Below are 17,461 nucleotides of genomic sequence, written 5' to 3' on the forward strand. Positions count from 1 at the left end.
GCAGAATCAGAGGGCTTCATGATAACAACAAAGCACACACACAAACTTACTGAAACAAAAAAAATTATGGGCAAACAAAGCAACCGCAACTACTTTCTAAGGTGGTCAAAGAAAGACTAGCACGTCACAAGGTTCTATGGTCAGTGACCAGCTTCCACCTCACACGCAAGAGTTGCCAGATGCCACAGATTCCTTGCTTTATAATCTTTGATTCTTTTTAACTGGTTTCCAACTGGCGCAAGATTATCCTATTGTTAAGACGGGTTTGTTAGCTATGAAAAATACAAATTTATTACAAATTTCTAATTTTTAGTGTTACAACCTCCCAGGTTGCAATACAGGTTCTATTAGGTCTGTATATTCACTTGGATTACAGTCAGTAAATGTACCTCAGTAGTATTAAGGAAAACAGAAACAGAAACTAGAAAACTTAACAATATTTATTACAAACTAGGAAATTACTTAAATCAACCTTGTGAGGTTAAATACACTTAATTGCTCAGATAAATAATCAAGAGAACAAATACCTGGTTCTCTGGAACTCACAAGATACCCTAAAGCCAATACTCTAAACCCTAATCAAGAGAAAATATCCAAGAGAGAAAACATACTTAATATGTAACTAGTTGGATCCAAAATAAGGCTAGCAAAAATCACCAATAACCTAATAATAATAAGGTAGAAGAAAGAATGAGATGAAAAACAAAGAAAACCTTAATATTCCTACCTACAGCACAAAGCTAAATGATGTGGAACTCAGTCCACTAAATACCAACTCAGTATCAAATAGGATAACATATACTTGTAAATACTATATATATTATATATAAATAATCAAGATTGCACAAAAGTATATAATTTCACCTCAAGTGAAGTACCAGAAGAGGAGTTGAATTCTGGGCCGTGATGAATCCAAACTGCTATCAAAAGGGCCAGTACTGTACGCCAGGTACTAAAGGGTGAATTTATGAAAAAACTTTTTCCTTACATCCGTGCGGTAACTCTTCCGAAAAAATTAGAAATTTTTTTGTCCGATTATCGTAATGTTTGCACCGTTTTATATTAGCCATTACATAAAGTTTTATGTGTGGGAATGTGTGCAATTTCATGTAGAATACAACCAAAAACAACCCATGGTTGTAGCTTTTATCAGTTTTGAAATATTTTCATATAAGTAACTATAAGTGGTAAAATTTCAACCTTCTGTCAACTTTGACTCGACTGAAATGGTCGAAAACCGCAATTGTAAGCTAAAACTCTTACATTCTAGTAATACTCAATCATTTACCTTCATTTTGCAATAAATTGGAAGTCTCTATCACAATATTTCGATTTATGGTGAATTTATGAAAAAAATAAATTTTTTTCCTTACGTCCCCGCGGTAACTCTTCTGAAAAAATCAAATTTTTTTGTCCAATGTCGTAATGTTTGCACCGTTTTATATTAGCCGTTATATAAAGTTTTATATATGAAAATGTGTACAATTTCATGTAGAATACAACTAAAAACCACCCATGGTTGTAGCTTTTATCAGTTTTGAAATATTTTCATATAAATAACAATAAATGCCAAAATTTCAACCTTCGGTCAACTTTGACTTGACCAAAATGGTCAAAAAACGCAATTGTAAGCTAAAACTATTACATTCTAATAATATTCAATCATTTACCTTTATTTTGCAACAAATTGGAAGTCTCTAGCACTATATTTCGATTTATGGTGAATTTTTGAAAAAAACTTTTTCCTTACGTCCGCTCGGTAACTTCTTGAAAAAATCAGAAATTTTTTTGTCCGATTGTTGTAATGTTTACACCATTTTATATTAGCCGTTTCATAAAGTTTTATATATGAAAATGTGCGCAATTTCATGTAGAATACTACAAAAAACAACCCATGGTTGTAGCTTTTATCAGTTTTGAAATATTTTTATATAAATAACGATAAATAGAAAAAATTTGACCTTCTGTCAACTTTAACTCAACCAAAATGGTCGAAAACTGCAATTGTAAGCTACAACACTTACATTCTAGTAATTAGTAATATTCAATCAATTACCTTCATTGTGCAACAAACGAGAAGTTTCTAGCACAATATTTCGATGTGGTGAATTTTTGAAGACAACTTTTTTTACGTCCGTGTGTTACGAATTCATGCATCATATTGTGATAATATTTTCTCTGTGTTGCTTTGATCGTTTTACAATTTGTTATATACCAAAATCATTGCAATTTAGTGTGCAATACAACGAAAAAATAATTAACTCATTAGCTTTAACCTTTTTGCTCACAGCGCGATTTGTATACAATTATATATGAACTTTTTTTTGCGCTGTCATATATTCCAATATTTATATATGATAATGATATTTTTTTTCATTTCTGATGGTTGCATACTAAACTTCAGGCAATAACAAAAAAAAAGGAGCCAAAAATGAACTCTTAATCTTGAAAATTACGCGTGCTGTGATTTTTTTTTTTTAACTTTTTTTCTGCTTCGGCACTTACTCTTGAACGCCGCCGGCATACGGGAGGCACTTTCGGAAATACCGGCTCGGTGTTTAAGGGTTAACTTACAATAACATAAGAGTAAACATACTCAGCAAAAAGTTAACTTGAAAGTAAATAAGGCTGATTTAAAGCAACAAAAGAAATAATAATTTTAGGTTAACCTAATATTTAGGTAACTAAAAGTTGAGTAGAAGCTGGGAATAAGATACAGTAATTTAAGTCATTCATAAGAATAAAATGTGTGTGTGAATGCTTCACTGATAATTTTTACCATTAATGGTTTGTATTAAATGTGAATTCATGAAAGTTTATGCTTTCTGGCTTACTGTGTATAATTCTAGTTATTTAATTTGTCTTCCAAAGTATACTATGTAAAATAAAGCAAAATATGATAGTTGAAACATATTTGTATATTATTTTAGTAAATAAGCACAGCATATTTTTTTCTTGATAAAGCTGTTTGGAAAGAAAAACATTAAAGTTTAATTTCATTTCCAGGTTTAACTTGTGTAGAACTTAAAGAAAGGGAGACATTGTTTTGGAGATATCAACGAGGGAAACCAAATACATTTCTTGCTACAGTTGAGGCCATATATTATTTTGTTGTAGATGTTCATACTAATGTACTAGGATCTAAGTATGAAAATCAGTATGATGATTTATTATTTTTCTTCAAGTTTATGTTTGAAAAAATACATTCTCTGTATGGTCCAAATTCTCTGTTGGCTTACAAAGATATTTAGCATTAGCTAAATTGAAGTAATGTTATACATACTGTTTTGAATATTAATAAAGTTCATGAGGTTATATGAGTATTTATAGTCCTGTTTATTGACTTGCTGCCTTTTGCAGAAGGTGACCTTTTTGCCTTATTGCCAGTAGTATATGGTGCAAATCATTGCAAGTGTCATTTACACATTTATTCATTGCCATTTCCCATTGCTTCCCTTATGATGCTTTTCAATGTTTTGTGCACCATCTCAGTCTAGTATCCAGTGCATATACATTCTTCAAAAGATCTTAGCATTATTGCCTTGATTTTTCCACTTGTCTTAATTCCACAATACAGCATCTTCCATCATTAGTTGTAGAATCTTATCCTCCATATTTACTACATGTCTTGAAATTTTATGAAAATTGAAATTGTTTGTTGCCTTTGTTTGTTTGTATGATGTTTTTACGCTGCATGGAACCAGTGGTTATTCAGCAACAGGACCAACAGCTTTACATGACTTCCGAACCACATCGAGAGTGAACTTCTTTTTGGCTTTGCATTAATAATTATTGTCTTTTTAATTACCCTTCCTCTATATTATACGTAAGTCTTGCTGTTCTTTCTGAAATTGTGTATTCCAGTATAAATGCATTGTAAGCCCTTTTCTAGCTTCCATATAGTGATAGTGGTCTTTTAACCATTAATGGACAGATATGCTCACATGAGTAGCAATCACAGGTTTTGGGTGGACGAAGATTCGTTCATGTTGAGTAACAGTATTACATGCCATTGATTTTAGGGGAATCAGGTGGGAAAGAGGTGCCATTACTTCTATAGCCCATAAATTCACTAATGGCAACTTTTAGACTGGCTAAGATGAGAGACTCGGCTCAGGGTTTAGTTCCGATCATGACTTCAAGGGAGGATGAACTGCTTTTCTGTCTCAAATGATATCTTTTTATAAATTTGCTCATAGATATACCAAGGGGTTGCAGTTGATTTAAGTTCTTATCTTTTATGATAGCATGTATACCGACACCTTTTATTTAGGTGAGCGAGTCAGAGACTTCTGACATGTCCAATTTAGCAGTTCTGTGGTATCATAGCAATATTTTACTAGAAATAGTGCTAAAGAGGACACATTTCACTGGGCGACACGGCTTCCTCACCCAGAAATAGATTTTTCCTACGTCAAAATCCCTTTTTGCAAAGAAAAGTGCAAAGAATTATTAGAAAAAACACGTAAAATTCCAAAAGAGTTACTACATCTTCATTCTCGTAAATTTACGTAAATATTTTACAACAAGTATGCTCAGAATTTATAACTAATTTTATTTCTTATCTGTTTTTAATATTGCATGAGCTGTAATTATAATTTTACAAAATAAAATACATTTACCTATTTATTAGAAAAATTATGTATAACTACGTAAAATGTATCAATATTACAAGGGGTTGTAAATCATAATTTTCAACTTCTCGTGGAAGGTAGAGAAAATTTGTTTGAATTTTTTTTCTTACACCAAGTGCATTCTTTCCATCGATATGTTTTTTCTTAAATTAGTCAACCTTAAAGTTTTGCTGGCCTGGGGTACTGCGTATTGATTTTTTTTATATCATGAACTAGTAGCATCTGCTTGCAGTAAATTTCTAATTTGTACACTATCTTTCCTTCTAATTCGTGATTGTAATATATCTACAGTTAAACCTCGGTGTTCATACGCTTCTCTTATCGTACATTTCGGTTTTCATAGACTTTTTTCATGAAATTCTGTCTTGATTATCATACGTTTCCTCAGTTTTTGTACACTCGGAAACACTCCATCCGGGGCCTAGCGCGTGACCAGGCCCCGTATCGAGTGCCAAAGCAAAGCATCCCTTCTTTCATGCCCCATTCTGCTTTTGTGTTCATTATTTTTGTGTTTTTTGTGCATGCCGATCTTGGTGAGAAAATGCCTACAACAAGCGCTGATGTTAGTGAATTTAAGGCCAGCAGAAGCTGGTTTGAAAAATTCAGAAAATGAACGGGCATACATAATGTGCCTACTCCAGGGATTAGGAAATGTTTGCAAAGTGGAACGATGTAAAAAAAATTTGTGGAGAATTATCATCCCAACAAAGAAGTTGTAATCCATGTCTCCAACATGTTTAATGACAATGTCATGTTTAACTTTATGCAAATTTTAAAGAAATGCCAGAAACAAATATCTATGGACAGTTTTGTTGTGTGATAGGGGTCCAGTAACTCTGAAGCTGGTCCTAGTGCCAGTGAAAAACAAAGTTGGGAAGTAACCTCAGATAGTGCCAGTAAAAAACAAAGAGGAGTAACCCCAAATAGGTCCTTGATACATTTAGTCCTGGAGGGAGATTCCCCTTCCAAACAATTACTTCTCCTCCTCCCTCTCCCCTCCTCTCCGTTTTCCATAAAGGTAAGAGTGATGTTAGATGTCCATTTATTCATTTCATTAGTCGTTTATATTTATTTCGCATTGTTTTCTCTATGTAAAACTGTTTATTCCCTATAAAATGTATTTGTTGTTAATATTTCTGGGGGTCTGGAACACATTAATTGTACTTACAACATTAATTATGGGAATTACAGTGGACTCCCCATATTTGCGTTCTCCGGATTTCTTGGACTCACACATTCGCGGATTTCTCTCGGGAACATTTCCCCTCATTATTTGCAGTATTTTTCTATGAGAAATATCCAGAAATTCCTGGTTTTTTTATCAATTTCATCATTAAATGTACTTTTTGTGATAAAACTATTAAAACCAAGTATAAAAGATTTTAGTGTGTTCTCCTTGAGTTTTAGCTAAAAAAGTAGGCGGTTTTCAGCATTTTTATAGGGGTTCCAACTATTCGCAGATTCTAACTATTCAGGGGGGTCTGGTGCGCATCCTCCAAATTAGGGCGGACCACTGTATTGTTTTGGTTTCGTACGTTTCCATTTTCATGGGAGGTTCTGGAACGGATTATGTGCGAAAACCGAGGTTCCACTGTACTTAATATTTAAGTTAATTTCTTGTATTTTTGTATTATTATTGAATATCTGTTCCATGTTTTGTTTGTTATTTCTGAGATTTTCTTTATCTCCTTTTTGATGCTACCTTCTTAATTCAAGAAATGTCAAGCATCACCTCTGGTTATTCATAATGCTTACCTAAATGTTCATTGTCACCTCAGCAAAAAACCTGCTTCATCAGCTTGCCACTTGCATTGCATATCCATATTGAAGGAGTATCTAATGTTTTGGGACAATAATGGGATAAAATTCATGGAGTTTCCAAGCAGTTAGTATTTTTACTATATTTTTGGTGCAATCCCCATCTGTCTCCATCATATTATTTCCTTGCAGTTGGTTTCAAAGATGTTGACCTAGTCTGCTTTCAGTGTGAAAAAGGTTCCTTAAGGCCAGAGGTTAGCCAGCAGTCCCCCAACTACTGGCCGTTCGCCAGCCTTCAGTTTAAAAGATGATGTCCTAGTCAGTTTTCAGGTGAAAGGGTCCTTCAAGGCCAGAGGTTAGCCAGAATTCCCCTAACTACTGACTGTTTGCCAGCCTTCAGTTTAAATGATGTCCTATTTGGTTTGCAGGTTTAGAAGGTCCTTGAAGGCCATAGGTTGGCCAGCAGTCCCCCAACTACTGACCGTTCGCCAGCCTTCAGTTTTAAAGAAGTTGTCCTAGTCAGTTTACAGGTGAAGAAGGTCTTTCAAGGCCATAGGTTAGCCAGCAGTCCCCCAACTACTGACCGTTAGCCAGCCTTCAGTTTTAAAATAGTTGTCCTAGTCAGTGTACAGGTGAAGAAGATCTTTTAAGACCAGAGGTTAGCCACCAGTCCCCCAACTACTGACCGTTAGCCAGCCTTCAGTTTTTAAAAAGTTGTCCTAGTCGGTTTACAGGTGAAGAAGGTCTTTTAAGACCAAAGGTTAGCCAGCAGTCCCCCAACTACTGACTGTTAGCCAGCCTTTAGTTTTAAAGAAGTTGTCCTAGTTGGTTTACAGGTGAAGAAGGTCTTTTAAGACCAGAGGTTTGCCAGCAGTCCCCCAACTAATGACCGTTAGAAAGCCTTCAGTTTTAAAAAAGTTGTCCTAGTCAGTTTACAGGTAAAGAAGGTCTTTTAAGACCAGAGGTTAGCCAGCAGTCCCCCAACTACTGACCGTTAGCCAGCCTTCAGTTTTAAAGAAGTTGTCCTAGTCGGTTTACAGGTGAAGAAGGCCAGCCTTCAGTTTTAAAGAAGTTGTCCTAGTCAGTTTATGGGTGAAGAAGGTCTTTTAAGGCCAGAAGTTAGTCAGCAGCCCCCCAACTACTAACCGTTAGCCAGCCTTCAGTTTTAAAGAAGTTGTCCTAGTCGGTTTACTGGTGAAAAAGTTTATTTAATGCTAGAGGTTAGCCAGGAATCACCCAACCACTGACCGTTCGCCAGCCTTCAGTTTTAGAGAAGTTGTCCTAGTCAGTTTACAGGTGAAGAAGTCTTTTAAGGCCAGAGGTTAGCCAGCAGTCCCCCAACTACTGACCGTTAGCCAGCCTTCAGTTTTAAAGAAGTTGTCCTAATTGGTTTACAGGTGAAGAAGGTCTTTTAAGGCCAGAGGTTAGCCCCAGCAGTCCCCCAACTACTGACCGTTCGCCAGCCTTCAGTTTTAAAGAAGTTGTCCTAGTTGGTTTACAGGTGAAGAAGGTCTTTTAAGGCCAGAGGTTAGCCAGCAGTCCCCCAACTACTGACCGTTCGCCAGCCTTCAGTTTTAAAGAAGTTGTCCTAGTCAGTATACAGGTGAAGAAGGTCTTTTAAGGCCAGAGGTTAGCCACCAGTCCCCCAACTATTGACCGTTATCCAGCCTTCAGTTTTAATGAAGTTGTCCTAGTTGGTTTAGTGGTGAAGAAGGTCTTTTAAGACCACAGGTTAGCCACCAGTCCCCCAACTATTGACTGTTATACAGCCGTCAGTTTTAAAAAAGTTGTCCTAGTCGGTTTACTGGTGAAGAAGATCTTTTAAGACCAGAGGTTAGCCACCAGTCCCCCAACTACTGACCGTTAGCCAGCCTTCAGTTTAAAAAAATTTTTTCGTTTCTTAGCGGTTTAGTGTGTGAAGAAGATCTTTAAGACCAGAGGTTTGCCAGCAGTCCCCCACACTGACCGTTAGCCAGCCTTCAGTTTTAAGAGTTGTCCTAGTCGGTTTACAGGTGAAGAAGGCCAGCCTTCAGTTTTAAAGAAGTTGTCCTAGTCAGTTTATGGGTGAAGAAGGTCTTTTAAGGCCAGAAGTTAGTCAGCAGCCCCCCCAACTACTAACCGTTAGCCAGCCTTCAGTTTTAAAGAAGTTTTCCTGTCCTAGTCGGTTTACTGGTGAAAAAGTTTATTTCTGGGCTCAGCTCGTGTCGGCCTATGAAAGTAATCCTTAATATCATCTTTCTAGGTAAAATATCCTAAAATTACAGAGAGAACAAAATTAAGAAAAAAGTCAGTAAGACTGACTCGCTCACTCTTAAAAAGAAGTGTCGGTATGAAATAGGGGCGAGTGTGGAACACTACCACGAGACAAACACCAATTAGAACTTCCTATCAGAATACCCCCCTAAGAGAGAGCGATACCAACGGGCGATGCAGCCTCTACTACTACTACTAGAGGACGCCACGGACAGCAGCGCCCCTAGCGTACATCCTTAATTTTTAGCGCCAGCATCTTGACGCAGTTTTCTCTCGTGCTGTTATTATTCTGGATTTATCTCGTTTTCTACGATGGAACGTTCAGCAATTGCCACGGCTAAGTTAAGTAACTCATAAGTAATATTTTATCATAGTTTTATCTTCGGGTACCAGTATTTTCCTTTTATAGGTCATATACGGTTCCCCGGTTGTCTCGTGGCGGCCATGCTGCCTCGTAAGAATTCCCGGTCCTCCATACTGGGACTTCTTATACTTATGGGCTTATTTTATCACGTTCATTGTTTTACATCGAGTTTAGCTAGTTTAGCCCTCTTACCATTCTCTTAGCTTGGTATTTAGGGCTATCATTATTTTATTCTGGCCCAGCATCCCGGCTCTTGCTCTACATCGGCTATCGCTGGCTCCGAGTAGGCTTCTGTTTCTTGGAATAGTTGCCTCCTCCTGGGCTTCTTTCTCTTTCCTAAAAGTGTCTCTTCCCACCTTTCGAGTGTATTTTATTATTATTATTTAGGGTTGTTAGGCTAGCCTAGGGTGCTTGTTCCATGTATTGGTACAGCTTGGTTCACGTTGGCCCTACAGGTTGTGGTGTTCGCGGCCTAGGCCACTAGTGGTCACGTGTTCCATAGCACCTCACCCTGCCCCTTCCCTCCCTCTCTGATGTAGGGAGGAGCTGGGGGACCCCTGGGTTGTCATAACACCTCATAGCCTTCTCTCTCATTCCGGAGGTGCCGGGGGGTTCCACCAGCAGGGGGTTTAGGGCGACCACTATGAGGTACCGGGTCTCCATACGGGTAGTTGGTGAGGTGGGGAGGAGTAGGCCATCCCTTCCCCCTTTCCCCCCCTTCCCCCGCCTCCCATCCGCCTTTCCCCGCCGTGTTTCTCCGGGGACCTCCTTCCCCCCCATACCTATTACTCAGCCACCTCCCTACGATACGAAAGGAGCCTTCCGTCGCAGCCGGGGCCCCTTTGGCGTTATAGGATATTGGCTCCGCTAGCGGGTAGGGTGGGTACTATGGATGGTCGTTTGACTTGCCTACTATATCCTTATATCTCTCCCCCCGCTACCGGAAGGGAGCTTACCCTACCTAACGCACTCTTCTAGTAGACGGGTGGAGAGAAGTTGGTTTTGATGTTGTTACTGTACTATGTTAAGGATATATACCCTAATTTAAGATATTTTACAATGAATTGTGTTTTATATAATTATGTTATCAACCATCCCCGCCATTTTCCGTTGTGGTTTCCTTTACCACCACTCCTAGTTGGTTGATTCTTGTGCCTCCGCCACTGGCGGAGCCATAACCTTTCTTCCAACATGGTTACCACACGTATTTTAGCAGGGCTCTGGTTTCATCTAACTTTATCGCTCCGGCACCAGCGGAGCATATGTTAGGGGCTGTAAGTGTTTACTCTGTACTCATGTACGTTTCCACTTACAGGCTGACCAACTGTCAGGTCCATCGCTTGCAATGCGACGCTGCATGACCCTGCGGACACGATGAGTGCAGGTCTCACGCCCCTTGTGCACACTGTTCAACGAGTCCATCGTCTGGCATCCGAGGCCCTGCACCATTTGCTACGACCTGGTCGGTCAGCTGGTTGATGGGGTAAGACCATTATAAGGTTATTTATCAATTTACTAACACTTTTAGTTCGTAAGTTTGTTAACCCTGTCCGCAATTGGTAGCTAATTCAGCCTTTCTTTCAGGCTAGCGGTGTGAGGGAAGTCGCCCTCGCCACTCTGAAAGCGTGGGTAGGCGGCTTTGGAAAGAACGCCGCCAAGGGCCAGCCCTACATACTGGATAGAAAGCTGGCCATCCAGATCTTCCCTGCGGGCAAGTCGACGGGCTACGTCGACCCCGTGTCCGCTGCCCCCGTAATAGCCGCCATCCAGCAAGATCTCCAGCAGTCGTTGGGGCTCGTAGCCGCCCAGGAGCCAGTCCCGGACGTCGCCGGCCTGGACCTGAACCTCGAGCCAATGGCGGTAGTGAGTGAGGATTTGTTGGTTGAGGTAGGTTTGTCGGGCGCCCAAGGTCTTTCCTTGGGCGCTCCTGGATCTTCTCCTGTCCCTTCCTCTTCCGCCTCTTTCCAAGGCTTTCCGGGATCTGAGATCCCTAGCCGCACTCCCGCTCTCTCTGTACCTCCTAAGGAGAAGGGAAAGAGAGAACCGAAGACTCTGTCTAAGTCGACTTCTAGAAAGTCGTCTTCGTCTTCTTCGGCTAGGAAGTCATCGACTTCTTACGCCGACGCGGTGAAGGCTAAGCCAAGCTCTTCCCAGTCGAAGAGCTCTAGAGGCAAGGCTTCGAAGGAGAAAGCTCGCGCTACCTCCGAGTCGTTGCCTTCTCCCGCCTCCGTTGCCCCCTCTCCGGCTATGCCGGCAGGGGGTGGAGCAAGCACCAGCTCCTGCGTTCCTTCTCCTGTCTCACCAGGAATGATGGAGCAGGTAGGAGTGATGGTTGGTTCTCAAATCTCAGCTTGGGGAACCCGTTTTGAGCAGATGTTCGCACAATTGTCGAGCACTCTGTCTCAAATGGCGACAGACCGTCCAGGAACTCTCGAATAGAGTAAGAGAGACTGAGGATCGGATGACTGGGCTATCCCAGGCTCCTCCCCCAGTATCCCCTGCTTCTAGCACGGGGATCCTCCAACTCCCGTCTTACGACTCTCTGCCAACTTTCTCTATGGAGAACCCATGGAGAGTAGCGGCTACGCTCCCTTAAGGACGGGGGATGATTTCGATCCCGGAGTTTGGCACTCGAAGGATTGAGGACTTCGAGTTCTATCCTCCGGGTCTGTCACAGCCTTTCATCGGGTATGCTAGGCTGACACCAAGCTCTTACAAGGGAGGACAAGATCTCGAAGGAGTCTGTCCTCTACAGTTGAGACCACGCCCAACGGGGAATGGGTTCACTGCCTTGAGGACTGGGAGTGTACTAATACCTAAATCTCCAGGCCTATAAGAGCCCCTTCACTATTTTCGCCACGGAAGAGGAGGTCTCTCTTCCGTTCGCCACGAAATTGGTTGGAGAAGGCTCTTGCAGGCAGTCCTCAAGGATGAGCCCCTTCCGCAGTTGAGAGAGTCGGAGTCCACTTCTCCACTCTTTCCCGCCTTCGGAGAGTTATGGGAAACCTCCTGCCAGCTACTTTCACGCAGGGTAAACTCAAGCCGGACTGCGCTATGGACCAGTTCGGTGAGAAGTTGACCTAGGCTGCCGGACTCCCTAATCCAGGCAGAGTTCGATGACGCGAACTAGGTTTGGCAGGTCCCTTAACTCTATCATAGTCACGGAAATGGCTGCGCTGTCTTATGCGAACGAACCGCTTATTCAAGATCTTAGCGAATCACAATTTCACACGGTTCTACTAGACGCTTTTGACTTCTTCCAAGCCAGGAAGGAACTGTCGGAAGCATGTCTTCAAGAGTGTACTATCAGGCACGAGCCTAATAGACTCTTGACTGCCAGCATGTGGGGAGCGGATCTCTTCCCAGAGTCAGCAGTGAATGAAGTTCATCACGAAGCTGCTAGACTCAACAGAGCCTTAGAGCTAGGTGGGGCATTTCCTCAATAAGAGGAAAACAGGAATCCGTTCCCACTGCTGGCAAGAAACCAAAGAAGGCTGGTAGGAGGTTCCAGCCATATAAAAACTCCAGCCTCAGCAGCAGTTTGTGCAGGCGGTCCCAGTCACCCAACAAGGACAACCTGCTACATCTAAACAAACTCAGCCTTTCCTCCTGGTGCCCCAGCAATCCCAGCCCTTCGACCTCCTATGCCATCTCGCCTGCCTTTAACCCTGCTTATGAGGTTCAAGGCTACTCTCAATCGAGGGGTAGGGCGAAGAGGTTACTTTCGTCACCGTGGCGCAGGAAGGGGCGCAAGGAGTAAGCAGTTCAGAGGAGGGCGTGGTGGCCAACCGCCATCAGCAATGATTGGCTCTCCAGGTAGGAGGGAGGCTGTTCCTCTTCCGCCACAGGTGGGGGTTCAGCAGTTTGGGCACGAGCATAGTGTCCAAAGGATTAGGCTGGAGCTGGATCCCAAGATCCTCCTCCAATCAAATCATTCCATCAGGTACCGTCAAAGGAATTGATAGATTACGCGGAAGAACTCCTTCAGAAAGGAGCTATTGCGAGAGTCAAGCATCTAAATTTCAAGTCGCTTATTCAGCGTTCCAAAGAAAGGCTCAACAAAAAGAAGGGTAATCTTAGACTTGTCAAAGCTAAACTCTTTCATTCGCTGCGACAAGTTCAAGATGCTTACCCTCTCGCAAGTAAGGACCTTACTGCCGCGTGGAGCCGTCACATGCTCCATCGATCTTACAGACGCATACTATCATATCCCTATAGCCAGGCACTTCCGCCCATTCCTAGGATTCAGGCTAGGAAATCAGACATTCTCATTCAAAGTGATGCCCTTCGGTCTGAATGTAGCCCCCAGGGTATTCACAAAGATAGCAGAAGTGGTGTACAACAATTGAGAGCTCAGGAATCATGGTAGCGGCATACCTCGACGATTGGTTAATAATGGGCACCAACAGTCGAGGAATGTCCTCAAAAGCTACCACCAAAAAGGTAGTTCGCTTTCTGGAACATCTGGGGTTTCCAGATAACCAAAACGAAATCCAGACTTGTTCCGGAATCTCGTTTTCAGTGGCTAGGAATCCAGTGGGATTTGTCCTCCCACAATCTATCAATTCCAGTAGCCAAACGGAAGGAAATAGCAAAATCTGGTCAGGCAATTTCTCAAGTGCAAACAAACGTCAAGAAGAAACCAGGAGAGAATCCTAGGGTCTCTTCAGTTTGCTTCAGTAACAGATCCTCCTTCTCAAAGCAAGGTAAAAGATATAAATCGAACTTTGGCGGTCAAAAAAGCAAACTCCAAATATCGAGACAGTTGTCAGTGATCCACAGATCCTCCGCAACCAACTACGGCCTTGGTCAAGAGTACAGAACCTAGCCAAGAAAGTACCCCTTCAATATCCCCTCCCAATGTTAACCATTCACACGGACGCATCCCTGTCCCGGTTGGGGGGGGATACTCTCAGTTCAAACAGGTTCAGGGGACTTGGTCAGTTCAATTTCGCCAGCTCCACATAAACGTGTTGGAAGCAATGGCAGTATTTCTTACTCTGAAGAGACTTCTTCCCCGAAAAAGTCTCATCTAAGGCTAGTTTTTGGACAGTGCAGTAGTAGTTCATTGCATCAACAGAGGAGGGTCCAAATCCAAGCATGTGAACCATGTCATGATAGCCATCTTTTCATTAGCAAGCAAACACAAATGGCATCTGTCTGCCACTCACCTGGCAGGAGTAAGAAATGTGATAGCGGACGCCCTGTCCCGGTCAGTCCCTCTGGAATCAGAGTGGTCTCTGGACGTCGGGTCATTCCAGTGGGTAAGCCGGAGGTCCCCAGAGTCCAGGTCTCCAAAGTGGACCTCTTCGCCTCACAAGCGAACCACAGCTCCCTTGCTATGTGGCCCCCAACCTGGACCTCTGGCTTATGCCCACGGACGCCCTGTCGTTGGATTGGAATCATGGAGGAGAATTTATGTTTTTTCCTCCAGTGAATCTTCTCCTGAAAGTCCTAGACAACTAAGGTCTTTCAAAGGGATAGTAGCTCTGATTGCACCGGGACTGGCCCAAGAGCAACTGGTATCCACTTCTCTTTGGAATTGGGTCTCCGACCTCAACGGATCCCCAATCCCAAACTATCACAATCAGTACAAATGAGGACTGTGTTCGCTTCCTCAGGAACTCTCCAGACCCTTAACTTTATGGACTTCATGAAGTTTGCGGCTAATAAAGATGCTAACATTGATCCACAGAATATTCTCTTCCTGGAATCAGATAAGAGGGAGTCAACCATCAGACAATATGACTCGGCTGTTAAGAAATTAGCATCTTCTTGAGAGAATCGAACACTGCAACCATGACAGTTAATTTGGGCTATATTCCTTTTTTTTCAGATCTTTATTTGAAAAGGTTTAGCAGCTAGCACGATTACCACTACAAGTCGGCTTTGAAGAAATCTTTCAAGTAGGTTTTCAGATAGATTTAACTGAATCTTATTTCACATCTATTCCTAAAGCCTGTGCTAGACTTAGACCTCTCAGAGGCCTACTACAGTTTCATGGTTCTTGAATGATGTTCTCAAACTAGCTTCAGATACTGACAACTCATCTTGTACATTCATAATGCTCCTGAGGAAGACTCTATTCTTATTAAGCCTAGCCTCAGGAGCAAGAATTTCAGAACTGTCGGCTCTATCCAGAGATGCGGGTCATGTGGAATTCCTCCCATCAGGAGAAGTTCTACTTGCTCGGATCGTAGCTTTTTAGCCAAAAATGAAGATCCTCTTGTAAGGTGGGCTCCTTGGAAGGTTATCCCACTTCCACAGGATCCTTCTCTCTGCCCAGTATCAACCCTTAGAGCCTTTCTATCTCGTACTTCTTCTAGATCCTCGGGGTGCTCTCTTTATGAGAGAAAAGGTGGTACTTTGTCAGTTAAAGGTATTAGGCAACAAATCCTTTACTTTCATTAAACAAGCCAACCCTGAGTCATTCCCAAAAAGCACACGATATCAGGGGAGTAGCCACCTCTATTAACTATTTCCAACATATGAACTTTGGAGGATCTTAGGAAGTATACTGGATGGAAATCCCCGACAGTCTTTAAACGGCATTATTTAAAGTCCTTGGAATCTTTAAAGTTTTCAGCAGTAGCAGCGGGAAACATAGTTTCCCCTGATACTGCTTAGTAGTTGTAGTATTGATCCAGGTCTCCTTTCTACCTACTTCAACCAACATGCCTCAACCTATCACCAGGCTACTCATCATCATAGCCTTAGCCGTTGTGTGTTATAGTGGTCTGTCCCTTATTTTTTTGCTAGGGACAACCACATTTGTACTGATATGTACTCCAGTGGTCCTACCCTTATTTTTTACTACTAGGTTAGGCCACAATATGTTTGTATAAATTTTCCATTTAGACTTGTGATAACTTCAGTCACAATGTGTGTATATATTTGAATTAGTTTGTATTATTTGTATTAATGATGGATTTGAGTACCTACCCTATTTTTATGCTAGGGTAGGACACAGTATGTATATAATTGTATTATATGCTCTAAATAAGTAATTCCAAACAATTTCTTTGTTTTACATGCATATTATGTTATTGTTACTACCATTTAAGTACTTTAAGTTTACTAACATTCTGTTATTGTTTACCATAGTTAGTTTAAGTACTTATTTTTGTATGCTGTATTTGATTTACTCATATTATATCCATCATTTTTAACATGTTTTTTCATTTTTTTCCTTCTCCATCTTGTCTGTTTCTCTGGTACTCTTTCATAGGCCGACACGAGCTGAGCCCAGAAAAGGGATTTTGACGAAGGAAAAATCTATTTCTGGGTGATTGGCTCGTGTCTCCCATGAAACCCATCCCTTTTTTATGGTTTGCTTTCCCCCCCGTTGCAGGACAAGATGTAATTATGTTTTTAATTAAGTATATGAACAGCTAGGGGCGCTGCTGTCCGTGGCGTCCTCTAGTAGTAGTAGTAGAGGCTGCATCGCCCGTTGGTATCGGCTCTCTCTTATAGGGGGATTCTGATAGGTTAAGTTCTAATTGGTGTTTGTCTCGTGGTAGTGTTCCACACTCGCCCCTATTTCATACCGACACTTCTTTTTTAAGAGTGAGCGAGTCAGTCTTACTGACTTTTTTTCTTAATTTTGTTTTTTCTCTGGTAATTTTAGGATATTTTACCTAGAAAGATGATATTAAGGATTACTTTCATAGGGCGACACGAGCCAATCACCCAGAAAATAGATTTTTCCTTCGTCAAAATCCCTTTTAATGCTAGAGGTTAGCCAGGAATCACCCAACCACTGACCGTTTGCCAGCCTTCAGTTTTAGAGAAGTTGTCCTAGTCAGTTTACAGGTGAAGAAGGTCTTTTAAGGCCAGAGGTTGGTTGCCATCAGTTCCCCCAAACTACTGACCGTTAGCCAGCTTAGTTTTTAAAGAAGTTGTCATATTTGGTTTAAAGGTTGAAGAAGGTTCTTTTAAGGCCAGAGGTAGCCACCAGTCCCCCAACTACCGACCAAGTTCGCCAGCCTTCGTTTTAAAGAAGTTGTCCAAATAGTTTGGTTTACAGGTGAAGAAGGTCTTTTTAAGGCCAGAGGTAGCCACCCGTCCCCCCAAACCACTGAACCGTTTCGGCCAGCCTTCAGTTTTAGAGAAGGTTTGTCCTAGTCAGTTTAACAGGTGAAGAAGGTCCTTTTAAGGCCAGAGGTTAGCCAGCATCCCCCAACTTACTGACCGTTCGCCATCCTCAGTTTTTGAAAGAAATTGTCCTAGTCAGTTTACAGGTGAAGAAGGTCTTTTTAAGGCCAGAGGTTACCCCATTCCCCCCACCTATTGACCGTTATCCAGCCTTCATTTTAAAAAAAGTTGTCCTAGTCGGTTTACTGGTGAAGAAGATCTTTTAGACCAGTAGGTTAGCCACCAGTTCCCCCCCAACTACTGACCGTTAGCCAGCCTTCAGTTTTTAAAAAAAAGTTTGTTTTTTTTTCAAAAAAGT

At 41.7% G+C, this 17,461-nt stretch overlaps 2 protein-coding genes across 6 annotated transcripts in view; one reads left to right on the top strand and one right to left on the bottom strand.

Moving 5' to 3' along the window:
- The window catches only part of LOC135196916 (tRNA-uridine aminocarboxypropyltransferase 1-like), a 173,250-nt gene extending 169,935 nt beyond the window's left edge, over window positions 1–3,315 (top strand). For all 3 annotated transcript variants that reach the window (XM_064223741.1, XM_064223740.1, XM_064223742.1), the window contains exon 5: window positions 3,007–3,315. In XM_064223741.1, the coding sequence (XP_064079811.1) occupies window positions 3,007–3,251 (245 nt within the window). In that variant the 3' untranslated portion in view covers window positions 3,252–3,315. The remainder of the gene's footprint in view (window positions 1–3,006) is intronic.
- LOC135196915 (succinate-semialdehyde dehydrogenase, mitochondrial-like) overlaps window positions 1–17,461 on the bottom strand; it is a 253,138-nt gene that overhangs the window by 118,269 nt on the left and 117,408 nt on the right. The gene's annotated exons all lie outside the window — the stretch shown is intronic.

Source organism: Macrobrachium nipponense, chromosome 18, assembly GCF_015104395.2.
Source record: "Macrobrachium nipponense isolate FS-2020 chromosome 18, ASM1510439v2, whole genome shotgun sequence".
Classification (NCBI taxonomy): domain Eukaryota; kingdom Metazoa; phylum Arthropoda; class Malacostraca; order Decapoda; family Palaemonidae; genus Macrobrachium; species Macrobrachium nipponense.